Genomic DNA, 22,797 nt, shown 5'->3' with positions numbered 1-22,797 from the left:
GACTTATAGGGAGTTGTCCTTAACAAGCCCTCCAAGTGGGCAATTGTGGGCGACTGTCTACCTCGCTTTGTGCCCCGTTCATAGATGTTAAAAATATTCAGAATGGGACGACCCCGGACATCTTTCAGTATGATATTGAGGAGGTCAGGGCTGTTGGTCTGGAGGACCTCTACCCTACAGTTTAATGAGGCAGCCACCCAGACGAGAAGACCGCTAGAGGGGCGTCCCCTCCCTGCTTCTGGGTAGACAGCTGGAATGGAGTAAGAGGAGTATCCGGCCTTATGGATGGGCTCCCTACTCCACGTCTCCTGGAAGATGCAAATCGAGTGCTCCTCCACAAGAGCATTCCAGTCAGGCAGGGCAAGCTTTCTAGCTAATCCAGCCACGTTCCAGCTGAAAACCCTAAAGGCTGGGTCCGTTACAACTGGGATGCGACTGGATTCTACTTCGCAGTCGGCAACGCCCCCAAGCGGGACAAATGAGCCATCGCCCACACTGTTGGTAACCTGCCCACCCTCAGAGTCGCTCCAGACAATATTTACTGCGGATGTAGCGGGTGAGGGGGGCAAGCCAGTCAGCCTTTCAGTAGAATTAGTAGCCCATCTCACTTTAGAGACCCCAGGGACCAGCCCACGGGGATCTTCAAGTCAATACCCTGTTGGACCCCAGATCGATCCTGGCCATACTGCCTGGGGGTAGAACTGGGGTCCCACCGAGTGCCATGGACGGTCGCTAGAGCTATAGTTTGTTTCCCCAATTACTGGACTGACGTGATTGATAGGGGGGCGGGGGTAGAAGTAGGACAGGTCCACCACGCTAATGCCAAGGCCACCCGCATGCTGATTCAGGTTAGAAATTGTTTGTACTACTCTGTTATCTTGGAAATTGACTACAGTCGCAGTCCCCTTCGAGTCGTTTCCTACTCTGTCCTATCCAGCCTACCCTGCGAACTCCCAGGATTACTCCCTCCATACCCCTAGGTAGTGGTTTGTTAGATTTCAACCAATGCAGGGTTTTATTTTTTAGGGTCTGGTGGGTCTCAAACTGGGCATCTTTCAGGGGAGGGACATTTACAAGAACAGCGACGTATGGGTGGCACTCCGGGGGGAGATTTACAGGGGGGGTCTTGTGGGTATTTTTCGGAGTAATGACTGCTGGTGGACCAGCTCCTGAATGGCTCGTACTATGTTTTACTAAGGGAGCGGCCCTGCTCTCTTGCCCTGGTCAATTCCCTGAATCGGTTGTCTAGGCTTAGCCAACGCCCCACCCGCTGGCAGCTTAACACTGTCTTGTTTTTTGTTCGAAGCTTTAGTGGTCTTGGGGGATCTTGCATGGACCTGGGCAGTATGTGTAATGGGCCCCGGTTGGGTCGAAGTAAGGACCTCAGGAGTTGCAGTCAGGTCCTTAGGTGCTACAACAGTAAGTACAGACGTTACCAATGGAGGGGCCTGCACTATATCTACAGGTGCCCGATTTCCCCTAGTCCCCCCCATGTTGTCATCGGTGATTCTAGACTGAAGTTTGATGAGCGTTTTAAGCGAGTAAAAGTTGTCAAGGGTGGACTGCTCAAATGTATCCAGTCTAGCCTCCAGACCCTTGACCTGGTCGGTGAGCGGGACTAATAATGCTTTAATCAGGTCCTCGATTTGTTTGAGGGAGACAGGAGCCTGAGAAGCTGATGAAATATCTAGGGGATTGGAGATTACCTTGTCGGCTGCTGCCCTAGAGGGCGGTTAACCCACATCCCATCAGGGTCCATTACAAGTGTGCCTTTGCCTGATTTCATACCCGTACCCCTTACCAGTTGGTTCCTGGGACGCTTGTACAATGAGGTATGGCTGCCTTTCCGCATGGTAACAGCCCATTTCCTTTTTTTCTGGTTGTGAGAGTCATGGGCCTTGCAAGACAAAGGGGGAGGCAAAGGAGGATCTTGGTGTGTTGGGTGCAAAACCTTGCCGATAACAGGGCAAGGAAGATCTGAAGAGCGGGGGTCCTGGACCATAGGGCTGATGTCGGGAGATGGTGATTGAGCTACCAGGCTCTCCAGCCGGTCAATGCTTACATGTATAGCGGACATCCGTGGTTGCTCACACGTGACAGGGAGCAGAGGGGAAGGGTTTGGCACAGTGGTAGGGGACAGAACGTGTGCCATAGGACCAAGTGAGGAGCGTCTAGCCGGTAAATAATCCTGAGATAGGCGGCGTTCCGTCATTGCTATCTCTTTTTCTATGACAGCGGCTACTCTGGTTATACATTTGTCCATTGTTCCTATCACTGCACTCCCAACAACTCCCTCCCCCCCTCCCCTGATGCTTTTCCCCGACCGAGTAGACATGATAGTGTTAGCTCCCTCTACCGGTAGACCAGTACGTCTCAGAGCCGTGGGTGAAAGATGGGTGGCCCAGCCCAGCCTCTGCCAGCCCCTGACTGCCACAGACTGCCCGCCCTTTGCCCGGGCTTCGCTCGGCGTCCCGCTGAGCGTCAGGCGAGCTGTTAAGTATGGGGCGTTGCAGGCGGGGGGGCGTGTCTCGCTAGGGGCGCGGCCGTGCACACCCGGACAGCGCAGGGACTCCTGGTCTTGTGAGTCCCTGCTAGCACAAGCCCTCGTTCGTCGTTAAGTCCTCCTCCTCCCGACGAGACCAACAGTCCAAGCAGCCTCCGCCCCTCGCTGCTGACCCGCGGCAAGCAGTGGCGGCAACAGCGGTATCCCGAGGGACAAAAGGTGGTTAAAAGGTGGTTCACCCTGCATTTGCAGGAATCAGGGCAGCTAGGGACTGTTACTGGGTGCATTTGCGGACGCCATCTTTGAGAGGGCATTCGTGGCAGCCGATTTACGGGCGCCATCTTTGCTAGGGGAATAGTTTCCTCCCCTCACACTCCTCCCACGTCTGGAAAGAGCGTGCAGGAGCGTATTTAACCGCCAGAACGATCGCGCACAGGTAGACTTGCTGTTGTAGCGCGCTGGCTGCTGTTTTATTTTAAACTCCCGCACTTGTCACTTGTTATTTTAATTGCGTCGCTAACTATCTCTGCGCCGTGTACTTTGTACCTCTAGCATTGCGCTAGTTCTTACCCGCATTTAAAAGGTGGTTCACCCTGCATTTGCAGGAATCAGGGCAGCTAGGGACTGTTACTGGGTGCATGCGCGGACGCCATCTTTGAGAGGGCATTCGTGGCAGCCGATTTACGGGCGCCATCTTTGCTAGGGGAATAGTTTCCTCCCCTCACACTCCTCCCACGTGTAGGGCTATAAGTGATGGGCAGACGGTCAGAGCGCAGCGATGACGCGCAGCGGGTGCGCGCCAGAGGTAAGCCCGTTTGCGCCCGTTCGCGTCCTGGGCGTGTCTGGTGTGTCCTCCTTGGCCACACTCCGTGTGTCGGATCCCCTGATACATCCTCGGGATTCCGGCGCGAATACTAATGCCGGTAGAGATCGTGCTACGACCCCTCCCCTTGCCACTTCTCTTTCTTGTGGCCTACTCAACGTTCGATCTCTTGTAAAACATCATGCGGAAATTGCTCTGCTGATAGACTCTTTATATCTAGATGTGCTCTTTGTAACAGAGACTTGGACTAAGTCTGACTGTGGAGTAGAGCTTGGATGGGCCTGTCCGCCGGGTTATCATATAAAACACTCCCCTAGAACAACTGGCAGAGGAGGTGGATTAGGCTATATATTCAGAGACTCAATCTCGTTTACACAGTTGGAGGTGAAGGAGGTATCAGGGTTCGAACTCATGGGCTTTTCCATCATGGCCCAGGACGGTACCTTGGTGGCGGGTCTTTTATGCTATAGACCACCTTCCCCAACTACCGCGGATATCCAGCCACTGATTGACTTGATCTACGACCTCTCAAATTCCCACTCCAGACTATTAGTGTTAGGTGACTTTAATCTTTGGCCCTCCGGCCCTCAAGATCTGGCCTACAGAGAACTCTGCCAAGCATGTAGCAATATACAACTTGCACAGCTGGTTACGGCACCTACTCACGCTAGAGGGCATACTTTAGATCTTGTATTTGCCGACAAAGATCTAGTCTCTGTGGGAGAAGTCATGGTTCAATGCTGGACTGACCATGCATTGGTTCTGCTGTCTGTCTTTCTGCCAGGTACCCTAGGGACAGGTGATCCAGGTGCTGCCAGGATCGGCAGGCAATGGTCCCGTCTTCTGAAATCCCCAACTAGACCTATCCTGTTGCCCAGATCCTTTGTGGCGGAGGATAATGTGGACAAAAGTTATCGGGCCTTTTGCCAGCAGATTGTGACATCCTTGGATAAACTGATTCCTCTAAGGAAGGTAGGGGGCAGACCTAGAAGAACTAATGCCTGGTTCACGGAGGATCTTGGCCAGCACAAACTCCGCTGCAAACAGGCGGAACGACTTTGGAGGAGAGAATACAGGGAGCCTGACAAGGTAGCATATAAAGCGACCTTGCAGGAATATAAGATCCAGCTGAAGAAAGCTAAGGCCCAATTTCTGGCGGATACTTTGGCCAAGGCCTCTAACAAATCGCAGGCACTGTTTAAACTGGTCAACAACCTAGCCCATCCGTCGTGTGCTGCCTCGACTATTCCCGTCTCCCAGGACCTGTGTGACTCTGTGGCTTCTGCGTTTGAGGAGAAGATCAGGAAAATCCTGAGCGGACTTCAGATCTCTGCTCAGTCAACACCTTCCTCGCTCTCCCTCGTAGAACCACCTGTCACGGCGGCTCGGCTGTCCTGCTTTCCGTGCCCTTCCTTGGAAGAATTCTGCCTTCTGGCTAATGGTGTGTCCTCAGGATCGCCACTTGATCCTATGCCTCATAAGATCTGGAAGGCATTTCAAAATGAGCTGTTTCCTCCGCTCCACACCATCTGTTGTCAGTCATTAAGTACAGCAGTGGTCCCAGAAAGCTGGAAGATGGCAATTGTTAGACCATTGCTGAAGAAGGCCTCCTTGGACCCTTCAGGCCCATCTCGCTGTTGCCTTTTATAATAAAGGTTGTAGAGAAGTGGGTCACAAGAACTCTATCCAGTTTTCTGGAAAATAACTCCGGCCTGGATACATCGCAGTTCGGCTTTAGGCCGGCTCACGGCACGGAAGCTGCATTGGTCGCCGTGTTGGACGATCTACGAGCGCGTGTCGACATGGGCAAGTCAGCATTTTTGGTGTTGCTTGACATGTCGGCCTCGTTCGACACGGTGGACCATGCAGTATTGCTGAGCCGTCTACAGGCTACAGGAGTAACTGGCCTGGCTTTGATCTGGATAACATCCTATCTTAGCAATAGACAGCAGGCAGTGGCATTACCACCTTATCAGTCTGCCACTCATTATGTGGATCAGGGCGTCCCCCAAGGATCGGCGATCAGCCCGATCTTGTTCAATTTGTATCTCCGACCTCTGGTTACCCTGATAAAGTCATTCGGCATATCGGTCATCAATTATGCCGATGACACCCAACTGATTTTTTCTTTCGAGGGTACCAAGGCAGTGTCGAAAGATACTTTTCATAGTTGTATGTCGGCTACGGCTGAGTGGCTGCGTGCTAATTCGCTCCAATTTAACGGATCAAAAACGGAGGTTGTTCATTGCTCCCTAGACCGCACCCCTCGTCCACTTCCGGACGACTTTTGGCCTACATCTATTCCTGGCACGGTAGAGGCTGCTGAGTCGGCCCGTAATCTGGGAGTTCTGTTCGAATCCAACTTGCAGCTTGATGCTTCTGTGAACAGAACTATAACGGCGTGCATGGGCTTACTTCGTGCCCTACGCATGATATTACCGCTTCTTCCTAAAGAGGCAAGGACAGAAGTAGTGCGCAGCTCTATTCTTAGTCGTTTAGATTACTGCAATGCACTACTTCTGGGGGCCCCAAAAACCTTAATCTTAAAACTTCAGAGGATCCAAAATATGGCGGCTAAATTGGCCCTATCTCGCCCTCGCTCTGCCTCCTCCTCCAGAGCACTGGCTGATCTTCACTGGCTACCTGTCCAGCAGAGAATATCATTCAAGGCAGCATGTCTTGTTTTTAAGGCCCTGCATGGACAGGGGCCGATACCGATCCAAAATCTCTTCTCCTGGTACTGTGCTACCAGATCTTTAAGATCCTCCACTGCGTTTCGAGTGACGGTCCCGAGGATCAATAGAGTGAGGATGGGGGGCCGTGCGTTCAGTTTCACGGCCGCTACTCTTTGGAACACCCTCTCGCTGACGTTGAGGAGTAGACAAGATTTTATTTCTTTCAAAAAGGACCTTAAGACCTTCTTGTTCCCGAGAATAATGTAATGGTAGTCCTGCCTGTAGCACAGATGTAGTCTCAGCGCCAGGATACCCTTTGGGTGGCAGCCGCGCTTAACAAATAAATAAATGCATACATACATACATACAAAGGGCAGGCTACTCCAGCTCCAACAGCACCCAGGTGAGGAATAGCGATTGTGGCGTCCCACCACACACAGGAAGCGCACGCCTTAAGATCTTGGCAGGCGGGGGGGGCGTGTCTCGCTGGTGGCGCGGCCGTGCACACCCGGACAGCGCAGGGACTCCTGGTCTTGTGAGTCCCTGCTAGCACAAGCCCTCGTTGGTCGTTAAGTCCTCCTCCTCCCGACGAGACCAACAGTCCAAGCAGCCTCCACCCCTCGCTGCTGACCGCGAAGCGGCACCCGCGAAGCGGGTGCGGCAAGCAGTGGCGGCAACAGCGGTATCCCGAGGGACAAAGGGCAGGCTACTCCAGCTCCAACAGCACCCAGGTGAGGAATAGCGTTTGTGGCGTCCCCAACAAGTTACTTACCTGTAACTACAGTTATCCAGTATTGGTATCTTTCATAGATTCACATGCCTGAATCATTCCCCGTCACCGAGGCGGGAGTCCCACGGTAATATTATATACAAAAGCAGTGCCTTAGTAAGAAACTGTACTAGGCTAAAAAGACAAGAGGCCCAAAAGGCCCAAACTTAGTAGCCTATCTACCTTAAGGTTAGCATTTTTAATGTCTCTTATATTGCATTTATTTTGCAGAATATGATCATATTCTCTATTATGTTTCCTGTTGTTAATTGATGGATTTTACAGCACAGTATGTTAATTTACTGTAACTTCTTAACTTCTTAATTTCAGAATGTATATATATATATATATATATATATATATATATATATATATATATATGTATATATATATATATATATATATGTTGCTGACACTGCCAGGGAGCACGCCCTTTCGATCAGGAGCACTGTGTTAAAGTCAGCAAATCTTTGGTTGTGCACGAAAATGTAAAACACAGAGCCCCCCCCCCCCGAGCGGAGTAATTGCCACGGTGCTGGAAGCTTCAGCGTGGGGAGAGAGGAGGCAGTATAGTACTGCCTGACAAGGGGATCAGCAGTGGTATGAACCGGAAGATCGAATCCCTGGGAAACTGCGGAGGAGTGTGACTCATTGTCACGGTGTGAGACACCACTTCGTGTATTGGATGTAATTCATCACTGTACGGATTCCTATGATGAACTACACGACCCCTCATGCAGTATGGTGGAGATGCAGCGCGAGGAGGTACACACCTCTTTAAGGAGGAGGGGCAGAGAGACTACTAATTGGGATACCAGGTGAAGCAACCTACCTGTGAAACTGGCACTGATGAAGGCCGTTCCGGCCAGAAACGCGTCTGCCCTAGCGTTTCATGGACCTGTGAGTTCGACCGCGCTGGAAATATTTCATTAAATTCACCTGAAAACCGTAGCTGTGTTCCGCCTGCTTTTGTACCAGAAAGTGAGCATTGAATCTATATATATATATATATATATATATATATATATATATATATATATATATGTATGTATCATTCCAAATATCCCCGTAGCAGAGGGAACACTCTTTGTTGGTGTCCGCGTTGGAGACCGGGAATCAAATATTTCACAAACAAATGATGGCGCGGCACACTTCTTGGGGGTAAAGATGTTATTTATTCACAGATCAAGCGCAAAACTCCTACGCTTATATACGCTCTGTCTCCCACCGTCCGCAAACGACATTATTGGGATTACTGCTTGCTATTCTGATTCAGGCATGTGAATCTATGAAAGATACCACAATACTGGATAAGAAAACAAGTTACTTACCTGTAACTACAGTTATCCAGTATTGGTATCTTTCATAGATTCACATGCACCCACCCTCCTCCCCGGCAGAGCAGTTCTCTATTTGGGATACCTACTTCTCACTTGTGCTAAGAAAATCTGAGGAGAACTGCCTCTGCTAGGAAGGTTCTATAGGGTGCTGGCAGCTGATTGGTTGGAACTATTTTTTGTAGTTCTTTTCATATAATGAGGTAGATAGGCTACTAAGTGTGGGCCTTTTGGGCCTCTTGTCTTTTTTTAGCTTACTACAGTTTCTTACTAAGGCACTGCTTTTGTATATAATATTACCGTGGGACTCCCGCCTTGGCGACGGGGAATGATTCAGGCATGTGAATCTATGAAAGATACCCCAATACTGGATAAACTGAGGTTGTCGTGATGCAATGGAAAGACCGATTCACTGGGCAGTTACCCAGCTGTCCTTAAAGGGCTCCAGTACGGAATACTGCTTTATCCCAGAGGCGGGTGCCATCAAAGGGCATGTCCATATGGGATGGCTGGACATCCCCAAGAAGCAAGAGGATCTCAGCTGGGTGTGGCTTCTGGGTGCCACTGATGATGCAATCGCTCTGCGTAGCGAGTCAGTCGTATGCAACCCACAGTGAATGGTGACCTATGCTGTGTCCCTGCCATAGGCAACAGGCTGGGTCAGGATGGTTCAGGCCTCCTCCAAGACGATGAACAGCACTCGAGTAACTGAATGCTAAATTGTGTGGGTATATCGGCCCAAGAGGCACATGGTGTTCACCGACCGCAGTGCAAGACTGGCAGAAGATAACATCCTCTTACCGAAGGTAAACAGTCTCTTGGATTCACTATCCGGTGGTGTGATAGGGAACGCATCAGGGTAGGCTTTGGAGGTGGAGGCTTGGACAACCACACTTTCATGGGTGAGGAAAGCTGGGTCTCAAGAAACAGGCAGTGGTGGCATTCAATTTTCTGTGCATAGGAGCCCCAGTGCAGGTCTTGACCCATGCCTGAGCACATCTATGAGGGCTTCATTAAAAGGAGGAGATGTTCTGTGGGAGCGACTCCTGGCTGAGGCACCTCTACCACTGAGAGCAGGATAAGGTTCAGGATCTTAGCTGCCCTCCTCAAAACCATGAGCAAAGAAAGCCTCTGCCTCCGTAGCCACACTAGGAGGAGATAACAAGCCGGTGCTTGGGGGGGGGGGGGGGGGGGAGTCCAGACCACTGCCATCTGCCAGTTCCTCATACCAGTTGTCCTTGGGTTATTCTAAGGGGTTCTGGTAGTCATCCGGATCCTCGGATCATCCCCAATCATACTCATATAGTTTCCTGGAAATGAGGTATGCTGCCTTCCTCCTCTTCAATAGAATCCCAGAGATTTTGGGCACTCTAGAAATACGAAGGAACACAATAAAAACAGTGGGATACCTGCATCTTCAATTCAACCTCTTAAAGATTGGTTTTCTAAAAAAGAATATTTCTTAACATACATGGCAGCCTGTATGGTGGCTTGAACTACACAAATATTTTTCCAGTTTCCCTAGTAGAAATCTATTTCGTTTTTTTTGTATCCATGGAAACAATGAAAAATACAATGTATCAAAAAGTTTATAGCCGTGAAAGTTGTGCCCTCCTAGCAAACAATAAAAATAGACTACACCAAAATGTAAAGGTCAGCCTAGGTAACACTCACGCTTCACGCTATGGAGTACCAGTACTCTCCAAACAGGAAATCTGTCCATATATAGCAGTGTCTGTGCAGGACCATTCACGCCACACCTCAATGAAGCAATATTGCTTCGTCATGTCACAGGCAGCGAGCATGGTTGAAGGACCACTCAGATACACTCAATGATGTTCTGTGGCACCACAAGTATTGTACACAGCTTCAGAACATTCTTGGAAAGCACTATTGAATCACAAAGAATTTCAGAGCGCAGCGCCCTAATGGGAGTACCTTGTGTGAGGTCTTCTATGGCTATGCGGATGCCTCTATCGAACGCCCTAGCGTCGGCTGGGCTCTGAAAGGTGAGGCCGAACTTCTTGTCGTCAATCTTCCAGTGGTGAAACGTTGGGGTGACCTTGTTGTAGATGAGGTTCCTCTGTAGCATACATTCCAGGACCACCTGTTAAGGAAAGGAAGCAGGGGTGTATTAATCTGAGTGAGCAAGGCTTGTAGTGCACATGGGTAAGAGCTGGAGTTCTGGCTGATGCACAAAAGGCTGCTTCTAACATACCATTCGAGTTGTTTAACAGCCCCCCACCCGGACCTGGCTGCCACCGCAACACTCCTCACACTGAACTTTGTTGATGAACAGAGATCAGGATGACTGCAATGATCTCTAAACAAATGTGTTTTCTAATATTAAAAGATGCCTATTTGACCCACTACACGAGTATTTTTCTTTTATCAGTAAGTTTGTCATCTTCACTTACAAATTTGAGTACAGAGGAAAAGAAGGTAATCAGAAAATACAAGTGTATTAAGATTAAGGCTCCCTGTTTTCTGTTTTTACTGATTTTTACAGATAAATACAGAGAGAAAACATGTATTATCTTGCCTGTATTAATTTTTAAATGTGGATAAAAACGGAAATTGCATTGCTTTTTCAGTAATTCTAAATACTGTATGCCAGGACAATAGCTGCGTGATCAAAAAATAAAGGAATTTTAGTAAAGAGAATTTTACAGCAGTAGACATGTCCAAGGTTGATACTGAAATTGGCATATTTTCATATAGTTGCATTGATTTATCTTCTGCGGATGTTCACAGCATTGAAACCTGGCAGGCATTCAAGCATGAGTGCATATTTATCAGTTAAATAAATGTGGAAATACACAATTTTTAGCTTAATTTCTCCATAAAACCCAAAATAAATATGGATACAGATAAAATTAGCAAAAAATAAATATGGATAAATACAGACGGAAATGTCCCAAAAATAAATACCATAAAACCGGTAGCCCTAATTAAGATATGCATTAGTAAATTATCAAATCAACATATGGGGCTTCACAACCTACAAGAAACCTACAATTATTGATAACTTCGTCAACAAAAAAATGTAATTAAAGTTCTCCTGAGAACAATATGATCCTATCTTGTCAAACACAGATAAGGCAGAGGTTGTGATTATATCGGTGTAATATAAGTTGCTGATGTGACATAAATCTCTTACAAGCTAGTACAAGTACAGTTAATATGTAAACATGAATAAATGCCCGATAAATGAATAATACACACAGTGAGGTATGCGAGTCATCAATTTACTATTCCGATATTAAATGTCTCTATAACAGGAACAATCTCAGATAAAATTGAGGTTTGTAAACATGGGGACCATCCCGATGTTTTCATTTATCTGCTATTGCTAGTAAACTATCTTATCAATCTATTATCTCAGCTTTACATACATGTATCGGTAAATGTATTGCATCTTTGAGTTTTGTGGAATTTAATTTCATTTACAATTATGATTTATAAAAATGAAAACACTGTTGTCTTTCCGAAACACCGAGACATTGTAGTTTCTCTGAAACAATTCCAAAATGCGCTTGAGCTTTCCAAGTAGAGAAGACGTAGTCGTAGGTGCAACCACTTTGAATGTAATCACATAACACACATGTTTCAGAACATCACCACTTGTATTCAACATTATAAAAAGAAGACTCCACGTTCACGTCTTTGCTACTGTTCCACTTTCTTGGTGACACATTTAAAAAAAAGGTTCAAAACACTTTGCATGAGTTGTTTAAAAAATGTGAAAATCCCTTTGTGTTCCCACGTCGACCAGGTGACCATTCCAACTTTGAGCATAGCTTCATCTGTCACTGGTATTACTTCGTTTCTACTATTCTAACCACAGTCCAAGCCCCCCGAGCTCCACACCCAAGGGTAGGTATAAGTAAGTTCACGTTGCAAACTAAAAGTTTCAAACCAAATGCTTTCCACACTCTCTGAACATTTCGAACCACGTACCCAGTATCTCACAAAATGGACTCTGCTTCCTGCAGAATAATTTTGAGGCAGCTTTGATTTCACTGTTGACTTCTCAGATCCTCCACCCTGTGCGTCCGCTTTCTTTTAAATGTCCATTAGTCGTGGAATCTCGCTTTGTGCATGAATCGTATATTATTTATGTGACCTAGAAAGTGCTTCCGCACTTAAGCCGGAAGCTCATGTTCCGTTGATCACAGCGGCTTCCCAAACACCCCCGAGGCTCTATTTTGGTGGTGGAACTCGGTGTCATATTCCTGGGTTTTGGAGTTCTGTACAATATTTCGTGTTTCCATTCGGCCGTGGTCTTCCACCGGCTCTGCAGAGCGCGGGGTGCGAACATGCTCACTCAGGCATGACTGCATTCACGATACCAACCCGTAACAGGTGAAACGAGCAGGGCACCTACACCGGTTTAGCACAGACATGGCCACGTACTTAAATCTAGGCACTGGAATTATGCGGCAGGGATGACTAAATGATGCAGCAAAAAACGGCAAATCGTGCTGCCTGTGGGACACATGGTTCTAAAGTATTACCTCGTTATTTGTAATGTTTACACGTTAGCACTATCTCGGCAAAGGTTTCACCTCATTAGTATCAGTTTGAAACCCAAGTACAGCAAGGCGCAACAGATGGGGACCCGTCAATTTTTGAGAAGGGCTTTCCACTGTGCGGCAACACGCGTTGCTGCATTTTTAGTATCTGCAGATTATGCAGCACATTGTGGATTATGTGGCAAATACAAAACTGTGCGGGGGGAAAAAACAACGCCACACAATCGCATAATTACAGAGGCCCTGGCGTAAATGCAAGGAAACTGAAAACCCCTTCACACACGTCACCACTATCTTCCTGTTCCATGGACACAGGACAGCCTGGTTTGTACAATACTGAAGTCACCTCAATCACTAACAGCAGACAGTTAAAAACAATGCTTTTATAAATACCAACAAGGGCACAGAACCGCCGTCCTCTCGCAGCACAGCCGCAAAACAACTCGTATAGGCGCAGATATCGGAGCACACGACACTCTTCGTGCAAAGAAAACAAAAACACTCTAGGGAACAAAAAGTCCATCTGCTCACACTGTGCAGCAATCAATATTGTCATGTAGCACATCATCAGTGAGTGCTTTATATGTACCGGTGGTTTCCGGTGCTCGGCAGTTATGACGGCTGTCACATGGTGGCGCTCTTTCTGTCATTTTGAGATGAGCTCAGCAACAGTTAGTTGTTCATCAATTCTTATTACTAATACCTGCAGCTCAAGCCATTCTTATAGCTTTGGAATAGTCTGAATTTTCACACTTGGAGGAGTGTGATGGTCAGTAGTTGTGTTGCTACTGTCATTGGCAGCATGGCAGGGACAATGTGTGGTGCAAGCCGCAGTGGCCTCCTGACAAGCGCCCTGGCACGCATTTATTTACAAATTTGTCAGGGACAGGATTCCTGTGTGGTGTTGGGCTGACTGACGGTGGGTGAACAGGAAAATAAGGAACGGAGCCAGTCTGACTAGGACACAAGCTTTTGTTCTATGGATATCAACCACAACCATTTGGAGGCCTACATACCGGACAGTGATGGAGCTTTAGCAGGGCCAAATGTCTCATTTCATTTTTAATCCAGGATCATGGCCCAGAGAGTTAAACACCGGCCAATAACTTCGTCCGTGGCCTGCGGGTCACAATAATGAATACAAGCACAGCTAACTCAGTCTTTTACGCTTGGGATGGTAAACTGAGTTCCATTAGATAGGTTCATAGTAAAGCCTGTTAATTACAATCATTGGATTCGCTATTAAGAGCTAAACGACGTTGAAGTCATTTTTATCTGGTTCCTACTCTTTTCAAATTTTAACATTTTATACCACAAGTGTCTGACTATCAGACCATTTCCTACACTAAACGCCACTTTGCAAATACCTATTTTATATAGATTGTATGTACCCCACCTTGATCATTACCCTCCACTAACGCAGCTAGAGAGTAACTTCTTTACTATGGAAGTAGTAGTTGACTTCCAAAAAGGAGGTTCAAGTACTGTGTCGTCAATGGACTGTTGTGTAGAAGGTATCTAGCAGCAAGAATAAATAGTCAAGCCACAATAGGTCAAGTGTTGATACAACCGAGTCAGGAGCTGACACCATAACCCCGGGATAATTATTCAGGGAGTCAAGGAGCTTCAGCAGGTCTAAAGTTTTCTTTAAATCTGACCACTGATTTTGTAAAAAAAAAAAAACATCCAAGTCAATTCCCATACTGGTCCTCAATTGGCTTTTCATGTGGACCCATTTATTTACTGAGACTATGGAGGGGCTCATTTCGAATTTGGCCAGGCTGCCAGTGCGGCAGAGCACTATTAGTCCAATTTAAATATCTCTGACATGTTGGTGTGGCCATTTTGATGAAGTGTTTCTACTGGTTCGGCTGAAGCTCTAAATGCACAAATAAATACCAGGAGGCCCGCCATGTTGAAGCCAGCTAGGATTATATTTTGCATTTCAGGAACAACCCCCAAAGGCTAATTTGTTTCCCAAAAAGAAAATATCAATGTCACTGATATGCTGGGAGTGTTTTCATCGTGCACGGTGATTCACTATTTCTATTTGTGATTGCCAGGCTTTATCTGGCATTCGCAAACACGAAAAGTTAACATTTTGAGGCCTACACTAAATACGGCAGGCATTTTCGACAAGACCATGAACGGCGGCTCTCTGGTGGATAAGGTGGCAGTCAAAGGTTTGCAATGGTGGAGCCAGTTGAGGTTCCGCCATTGCACATTTAAGGGTCCCCCAATTCTGAATGAGGTGCGTTGACTGTGAGTTTGGTATATCAGGACCTCAACTGATGTTACAACATTTAAATGCCCTTTGTCACAGGCTGACTGTGGGTTATCACTTTGAAGCATAGTTTGCCACAAATACAACAAGAATTAACAATTGTAGTGTGGTGTAGTCTCTTCCACCAGCTTCCACACCGTATGCATGCTCCGTAAGATCTTCAGGTGGCTCCCAGTCAACACCAGATGGACAGTCACGCAGGCCCTTGTTTCCAGCAGGCTGGACTACGGGAACAAACTCTAGTTAGAAATCACATCACACCATCTGAAGAGACAGTACAAAACTCAGCTGAAAGACTCGTCCTCTACCGCACCAGACGGACCCACATCACCCCCATCTCAAGAACCTACACTGGCTCCCGATACAGAGGAGATGCAAGTTCAAGATGTTGACCAATGCATACAAAGCCCTGCACAAGGAATGCCCAGCTTACATCAACAAACACATGACCTTCCACCAACCAACCAGACACCTACAATCCACCTCCCTTTTCCTCGCAGATACCCCCCAGATCCGTCGATGCAACAGCGGAGGAGGCTCCTTCTCACACCTGGCAGCCAAAGCTTGGAATATCCTTCCCCGGCACCTCAGGACCAACTAATTGCTACGGAAATTCAGGAAAAGACTTAAGACCTGACTGTTCAAATGAAGATCACCACGAAGAAGCTAGCAACTCCAGGACCCGAGACCATCAATGGGTGATTTGCAGTACTTTATAAATCCTTGATTCACTGAACAATTACTTTAGGAAAATATTCTGCACAGGAAGTAGTAGGCCACCAGTTTCATCTAAAAGAGACCACTTCTCAATGTTTGGCATGCTGCAGCTTCAGATGGAATGTAAAAGGGGACAGGGGTGCCCCCTCCAACTGCTACAGTGAATATTTTGGACAACCTGAAGGTACCGTTTCATGGAACATGACCATTAGACACTGAATTGATTGTGAAGTAGCTATCAGAAGAGCAAGTAGTTGTATTTGCATGGATTAAACTAACGTGTAAATCTACCTTCTAACATTTTAGCTCATCACATCAGTAGACATAAGATCTAAATGTAGGTTTCAACTGCGTGTAGCTGAATGAATGGAAATTTGCTAGCTTGCTTACCAGCACCTTTTCAGTTCTGGCTTAGCTAGCTCTCCAGCCTGATGTAATTACAAGAACATACATAAAACACAAGTCCATATATAGCGTACACATAGAGGCTTTGGGTTAGCCCTCTTCATCCACTGGTCTGTTCAACTGTCATTCACTTTCAGCTTCCACCTGCCACAGCACATAACATGGAACAATGGTTCAGGCTACTTCAGCCCTACTGCACTATGAGTGTCAGCATTTGTCTTGTCAAAACTCCACATCTGCCTGAAAAGGAGTGCACTTCAGTGCTCGGGCTGGTAGAGTAATGCTTTACTTTACCAATGGCTTTATCTTTATGTTCTTAATCATTTTTAAGTCATCCTCGTGGGTTGAAACTACGTATTCAGGTCAAAGTGATTGAAAGCTAACAGTACACTTTCTTAGCAGCAACAGGAATCATATTCCTTTGATGTGCATTATAAGTAAAAATGGTTTCTTTACTTGGGCCAAGTACACCCGATTGCTATGAACCACCCATTCTGTACTATTAAAATTACAAGTGATGGCTTTTTTTTAATTGATTTTAATTGCAAGTATATGGACAGTATGTTTGCTTTTTTCTTCATGTTTTATTTTTTTATGGCATATGGTTGCAATAAAATAAAAACATCATTGCACCTGCTATCCAAGGTCAGACTGATTGACTTTGCCAACAGAGTTTCTAACTGGTTTTTCAACATTTTTTGATTTGCTTGTATTCCACCATACTCTGTAACACGTTTTTAGCACATTATGAACGCTTGCTTTCTAACACTTTATGCTGGCATTCATCTCAGCAGCTTTTGATAGTTCACACCCCTCCATTTTGCTAGGTTGTTTTTCACCACGTTTCTTAGTATGTATTACAATACATTTTGCTATTTTTTCCCCAAAACACAGTCTGCTAGGTGGTTTTTCAGCAGGTGTTTTACCTACATTCCTTCCACATGTTTTTGGTCAAAATTATTTAATACACTTTTGCAAACTTGTTTTGTAGTTATTTTTAATAATTTGTTTTTTGTCATTAATTCCTGCTGGCTTTTTTTCAGGTGCTAGTTAGTGGCTTTAATTCCACCAGTTATTGGTAAACTTATTTTTTTTATAATTTCGTGCTAGCTTGTAATCTAGTAAATTGTGATCCTTTGTTTTCCCCTGACAATTTCTGCTAGCATTTTTTACAACACTTTCAGAAAAAGTTCATCTCAGAATCAAGTCACTCATGCAAGCTGTAGGTTGCTCATTTTTTAGCCGGGAAGATGCAACTTTTAGTTTCAATGATTACAAGCTAATCCTTAGAATACAGCCACAGCATTAAGGAATTGCTCCTGATCTGCAGGTTTTAAGGACCGTTCTCATAGGTGTGCATCAGTAGGGACCTCACTGCTAATCGGCGTACTGCAATTAAGGCGGGAAAAGCCCAAAAGCACAAGTTACTTACCTTCGGTAACGATATATCTGTAAGAAACAGTAGTTAGTATTAGATTCCTTACCTTAGAATATCCCCAGGCGTCAGTCTGGATCCAGAAATTTTTGCGTAGCAGTACCCCTGCGCGTCGGTAGCCATCATCTGTGGCTCGGCGTCCGTCGTCGTTGTCGCCGGAGTACTTAGACGCCGCCCTCGCGCGCTGACGTCAGTTCTTATACACAGCTTTTCTGCACCAAAAACGCAGAGCCATGATAAAAACCAACACTGGTGCCATGAAACTAGGGCCCTGAAAAGGGATGACCTTAACCCTAGATATCGGTGCGCAGAATGGGGAGGATGGGTGGGGCGGTAAGGAATCTAATACTAACTACTGTTTCTTACAGATATATCGTTACCAAAGGTAAGTAACTTGTGCATCTGAAAGAAACAGGTTAGTATTAGATTCCTTACCTTAGAATAGACACCCCAGCAATACCAACCCCGGTGGTGGGTCTGCGAACCAAGATCACACCAGAAAGTCCTGGAGAACGTAACGGCCGAAAAAGTCATCTCTCCGGACTTGGCTGTCCAGGCAGTAGTGTCGTGCAAACGTGTGCAGCGAGGCTAACGTAGCTGCCTGTTAGATGTCCTGCAAGGGGACTCCCCGACCCAGGGCAGTAGTAGCCGCCGTGGCCCGAGTGCAATGGGCACGCAGCCCCACAGGAGGCTCCTTTTTAGCCAGTGAATTACCAGCCTTGATGCACAAAACGACTCATCGAGAAATGGTCAGTTTGTGCACCGCCCATATCTTCTTAGCGCCCACGTAACCAACAAAGAGTTGGTCATCCACCCGGAACTGGCGTGTGCGATCCAGATAGTATGAGAGCGCCTGTTTTGGGTCCAGACGGTGGAGCCTCTCTTCCTCTTTCGAGGGATGCGGAGGCGGAAAGAAGGTGGGCAAGGTGATGGACTGCCCGATGTGGAAGGCTGTGACTACCTTGGGCAGGAAAGAGGGTCGCGTCCGCAACACAACTTTGTCCGGATGGACAGAAAGGAAAGGAGGTTGTGAAGAAAGAGCCTGGAGCTCTCTCACTCTCCTGGCAGAGGTGATGGCAACCAGGAATGCAGTCTTAAGAGTGAGGAGACGAAGAGGACAGTTATGAAGTGGGTCGAAGGAAGCACACATCAGATAAGTCAGAACAAGATTCAAGTCCCACTGAGGCATCACGAAAGGAACAGGGGGAAACATATGAGTGATGCCCTTCAAGAACCTATTTACAACTGGGGACTTGAAAAGAGAGGGCTGATCAGGAAGCTTTAAGAGGCGGAAATGGCAGTGAGGTAGCCCTTAAGAGTGCCCAGAGCAGAGCCCTGCTGGGCAAGAGAAAGAAGAAAGAGGAGAACCTCAGAAAGGGGGGCAGAGAGTGGATCCACAGCCTTTGCTGTGCACCATGCCACAAATTTGTTCCACCTGCAGGCGTATACCGATTTTTTGGGAGGGACGCCTGGCTGCCAGAATCACATCGCGGACTTCAGGAGGCAAGTCAAATGGCCTCAACTGTCGCCGCTCAATCTCCACGCATGGAGGTGGAGGCTGGACAGGTTCGGGTGGAGGACCGTCCCCTGCTGCTGCTACAGAAGGTCCTCCTGAAGAGGCAGATGAATCGGGGGATCGACTGACATGCTGAGTAGCTCAGGATACCAGTATCTTCGTGCCCAGTCCAGAGCCACAAGGATGACTAGGGCCCGGTCGCGCCTGGTCTTCTTCAGCACTCTGGGCAGAAGTGGTTTAGGCGGAAAGGCGTACAACAGACGGCAGCTCCACTCGCGACGAAAAGCGTCTCCGAGAGAGTGCTGCCTTGGAAATTCCAACGTGCAGAACTGATGACATTGCGTGTTCTCTTCTGTGGCGAATAGATTTAAGCAAGGCTCTCACCACTGCTGAAAGAGACCTGCGCCACGTCCGAGTTCAGACGCCATTCGTGATCCATCATGCACCGACAGCTGAGTTCGTCCGCCTTGGCGTCCAGGGAACCTGCCAGGTGTTGAACCACCAGGGTCACGCCCTGATGTTCCAGCCATTGCCAGAGGCGCAGAGCCTCCTGGCACAGGGTCCAGGACCCCACCCCGCCCTGTTTGTTGCAGTACCACATGGAGGTGGTGTTGTCCGTGAACACCTGCACTACACTCCACCGGACAGAGGGGAGGAATGCTTTCAGTGCAAGCCGGATCGCCCGCAGCTCCAGACGGTTGATGTGGAGCTGGGACTCCGCCGGAGACCAGAGGCCTCTGATCTCCGCCTTTCCCATGTGGCCCTCCCAGCCCAGGAGGGACGCGTCCGTCACAACTACGTGCTCCGGTTGGGGTAGGGAGAGGTATCTGCCGCTGACCCAATCGCGGTCCGTGAGCCACCACTGCAACTGTCTTGCAGTGCCCTCCGAGATCAAGACATGGTCAGACAAGTTGCCCTGATGCTGGGCCCACTGAAACTTCAGGTCCCACTGCAGAGCCCGCATCCGCCACCTGGCGTGATGCACCAGAAGGATGCAGGAGGCCATCAGCCTCAGAAGCCGCAGCGTCAACCTGACCGAGACTCGGGATAAAGGCTGAAAGATCTAAATCAGAGCCTGAATATCCCAAACCCGCTGTTCGGGAGGATAAACCTGAAACTACGCCGAGTCTAGAACCGCTCCGATGAAAAGGAGCTTCTGAGAGGGGCACAGGTGAGACTTCGGCACATTGATGGAGAACCCCAGCAGGTGCAAGAGGTCGGCCGTAGTCTGGAGGTGGCTGACGACTGTCTGGGGCGAGCCCGCCTTCAACAACCAGTCGTCGAGATAGGGGAAGACTGACACCCCTAATCTGCGCAGGTGAGCTGCGACCACCGCCATCACTTTCGTGAACACCCGAGGGGCGCTAGTAAGGCTGAAGGGGAGCACGGTAAACTGAAAGTGCTCGTGGCCTACCGTGAACCGAAGGAAGCGCCGTTGGGCCGGCAGGACGGGGATGTGAAAATAAGCATCCTGCAAGTCCAACGCTAACATCCATTCTCCCGGGTCTAGGGCTGCTAAGACCTGAGCCAGAGTCAGCATCTTGAACTTCTACTTCCTGAGGAAGCCGCTGACATTCCGCAGATCCAAGATAGGGCGTAGGCCCCCTTTGCCCTTTTTGGGAACCAGAAAGTAGTGGGAGTAACAACCACACCCTACTCCTGGCCCAGGAACGTGCTTGATGGCCCCCTTGGCCAAGAGGGCCGTAACTTCCTCTTGCAGAAGTTCCAAGTGATCCCCCGACACGCGGTGGTATTGTGGTGGCATGGCTGGAGGGGTCGCCTCGAAGGGGAGGGAGTAGCCCCTTCGGACGATTTGCAGCACTCACCTGTCCGATGTGATGTCGCGCCAGTGGAGGAGGTGATGGTGAACCCTGCCCCCCACTGGCGTTAAATGGGCCTGAAAGCTCGGACTAGGTAGGCTTTGAGGCGGATGCTGCAGGGGTGGATGTGGACTGGCCTCGCTGTTGTCCCCTGGTACCGCCAAGGCGGTTACCACGTCTGCCGCCACGCTGGATGTTAGTCTGCGGCCCGTGGCTGGCAGGATGTGTGGGGGGGCCCCTTCCTTGGCCACGAAAGGAGCGAAAAGCAGCAGTCTGCTGGCGGGGGGGCCGACAGGCCCGAGGACTTGGCTGTAGCCCTGGAGTCCTTAAAGCGCTCAAGCGCACTGTCTGCCTTGTCGCCAAAGAGGCGACGGCCATCAAAGGGCATGTTCATAAGGGTGTCCTGGACATCAGCCGAAAAATGGCGGACCTCAGCCAGGCGTGGCGTGAACCGCCACCGGCGTTGCAATTGCTCCGCCCAGCGAGTCCGTGGTATCCAGCCCACATTGAATGGACTACCATGCCGCATCTCGACCCTCCGCAAGGGCTTGGGCGAGTTTAACCCGGGCCTCCTCCGGGCATTGTGGCAGCACGTCTGCGACTGTGTCCCACAGAGAGTGGGTATAACGGCCCAAAAGGCAAGCGGTGTTGACCGATCGCAACCTCAAACTAAGTGAGGAGAACATCTTTTTCCCGTACTGTTCATACCTTTCGGATTCCCGATCAGGAGGAGCTGTCGTGAATGCGGTCTGGGAGTTAGAGGCCTGGATAACCAGGCTCTCGGGGGTGGGGTGGGTTGACAGGAAGCAAGGGTCGCCCCGGGCGGTGGCGTCTGGGCAACTTCCTATCTACAGGAGGACCTGTAGCGGGCCTGGACCAAGTGCCCAACAGAATGTCAGTTAAGGCCTCGTTGAACAGCAGTAGAGGCTCCGAAGACCTTGCCTGCGGTTTGAGGACCTCAGTGAGGAGGATAGTCCTCACAGCCGCGACGGGGAGCTCAAGAGCCAAGGCCTTGGCTGCTCTCGTCAACACCACACTGTAGGTAGCCCCCTCCTCCGTAGCCACGGTAGGAGGGGAGACAAATCCAGTGTCGTGCAAAGTGTCCAAACCACTGGCCTCCCCTAGCTCACCTGCCCAGTCCTGAAAAGACTGGCACTCCTGTGCCAGAGGGTCCTCAGACCCCTCCCAATCCGCCTCGCCCTCCATCTCCTGGTACTCAGGTTCAAATGATGGGGCCGGATCATAGAAATATTGCATTTCTCTCGCGTCAAATTCGGCATCGATCGACGCCGTTCTGACGTCTGAACCAGATCGAGGGGGGTGGGGGGGCGGGGGGGAACCGGGGACGACGTAGTCCGGGGACGGCTTCGTGGGCGACACCCTAGGAGTCGATGCCGGCGGAGGGGTCGTTAGGTCGACCGGCGGCGACCCGGATCCGACGGGGCCCTGCGGCATCGGGACCGAAGTCGCCGACGGCGCCAAAGCACCCGGCCCGCTTGGGCTCCCAGTCGGGACTGCGGGGCCCGAAGGTGCCGCAGAACCCAACGGAGGAGCGAGCGACCTCATTGCCATGAGGAAGGCATCGATCTCCTCCGGCATCGCGTTCTGCCTAGGGACCGGCGGGTATGGAGCAGGCTGCGACGTCTGGGGCTCCAGCGGAGCCGCGTGGGCGGTGTCCCCCAAACCCCCGGCCGAGTCGCGCGAGCGTCGGGGAGAGTCAGAAGAGCGGTGCAGCTTCTTTGACTTCTTGTGCCTCTTACCTGAGGAGTTGAAGCCCGACGAGTGGTGTCGACTCGCCGAGCTGTGATGACTCCGGCCCCGCGACCGGTTCCTCGACCTCCTCCTGGACCGGGACCTCGAGCGGCGCAGGGCCGACTGCCGGAGCTCGAGGCCCTTACGGGACCGCTCCCGCCTAGCTTTCGACATCAAGGCCCGGCAGTCGGGGCACGACTTGTCATCGTGGTCGGCGCCTAAGCAA

At 49.2% G+C, this 22,797-nt stretch overlaps 1 protein-coding gene across 3 annotated transcripts in view; it reads right to left on the bottom strand.

Annotated features, from left to right (window-relative positions):
• SPRED1 (sprouty related EVH1 domain containing 1) overlaps positions 1-22,797 on the bottom strand; it is a 583,922-nt gene that overhangs the window by 81,348 nt on the left and 479,777 nt on the right. For all 3 annotated transcript variants that reach the window (XM_078659440.1, XM_078659439.1, XM_078659441.1), the window contains one exon: positions 10,046-10,214. In XM_078659440.1, coding sequence (XP_078515566.1) covers positions 10,046-10,214 — 169 coding nt within the window. The remainder of the gene's footprint in view (positions 1-10,045; positions 10,215-22,797) is intronic.

This window comes from Lissotriton helveticus, chromosome 9 (genome assembly GCF_964261635.1).
Source record: "Lissotriton helveticus chromosome 9, aLisHel1.1, whole genome shotgun sequence".
Classification (NCBI taxonomy): Eukaryota; Metazoa; Chordata; class Amphibia; order Caudata; family Salamandridae; genus Lissotriton; species Lissotriton helveticus.
The sequence above is the reverse complement of the archived record's forward strand: the minus strand, read 5'-3'. Positions and strand labels throughout refer to the sequence as shown.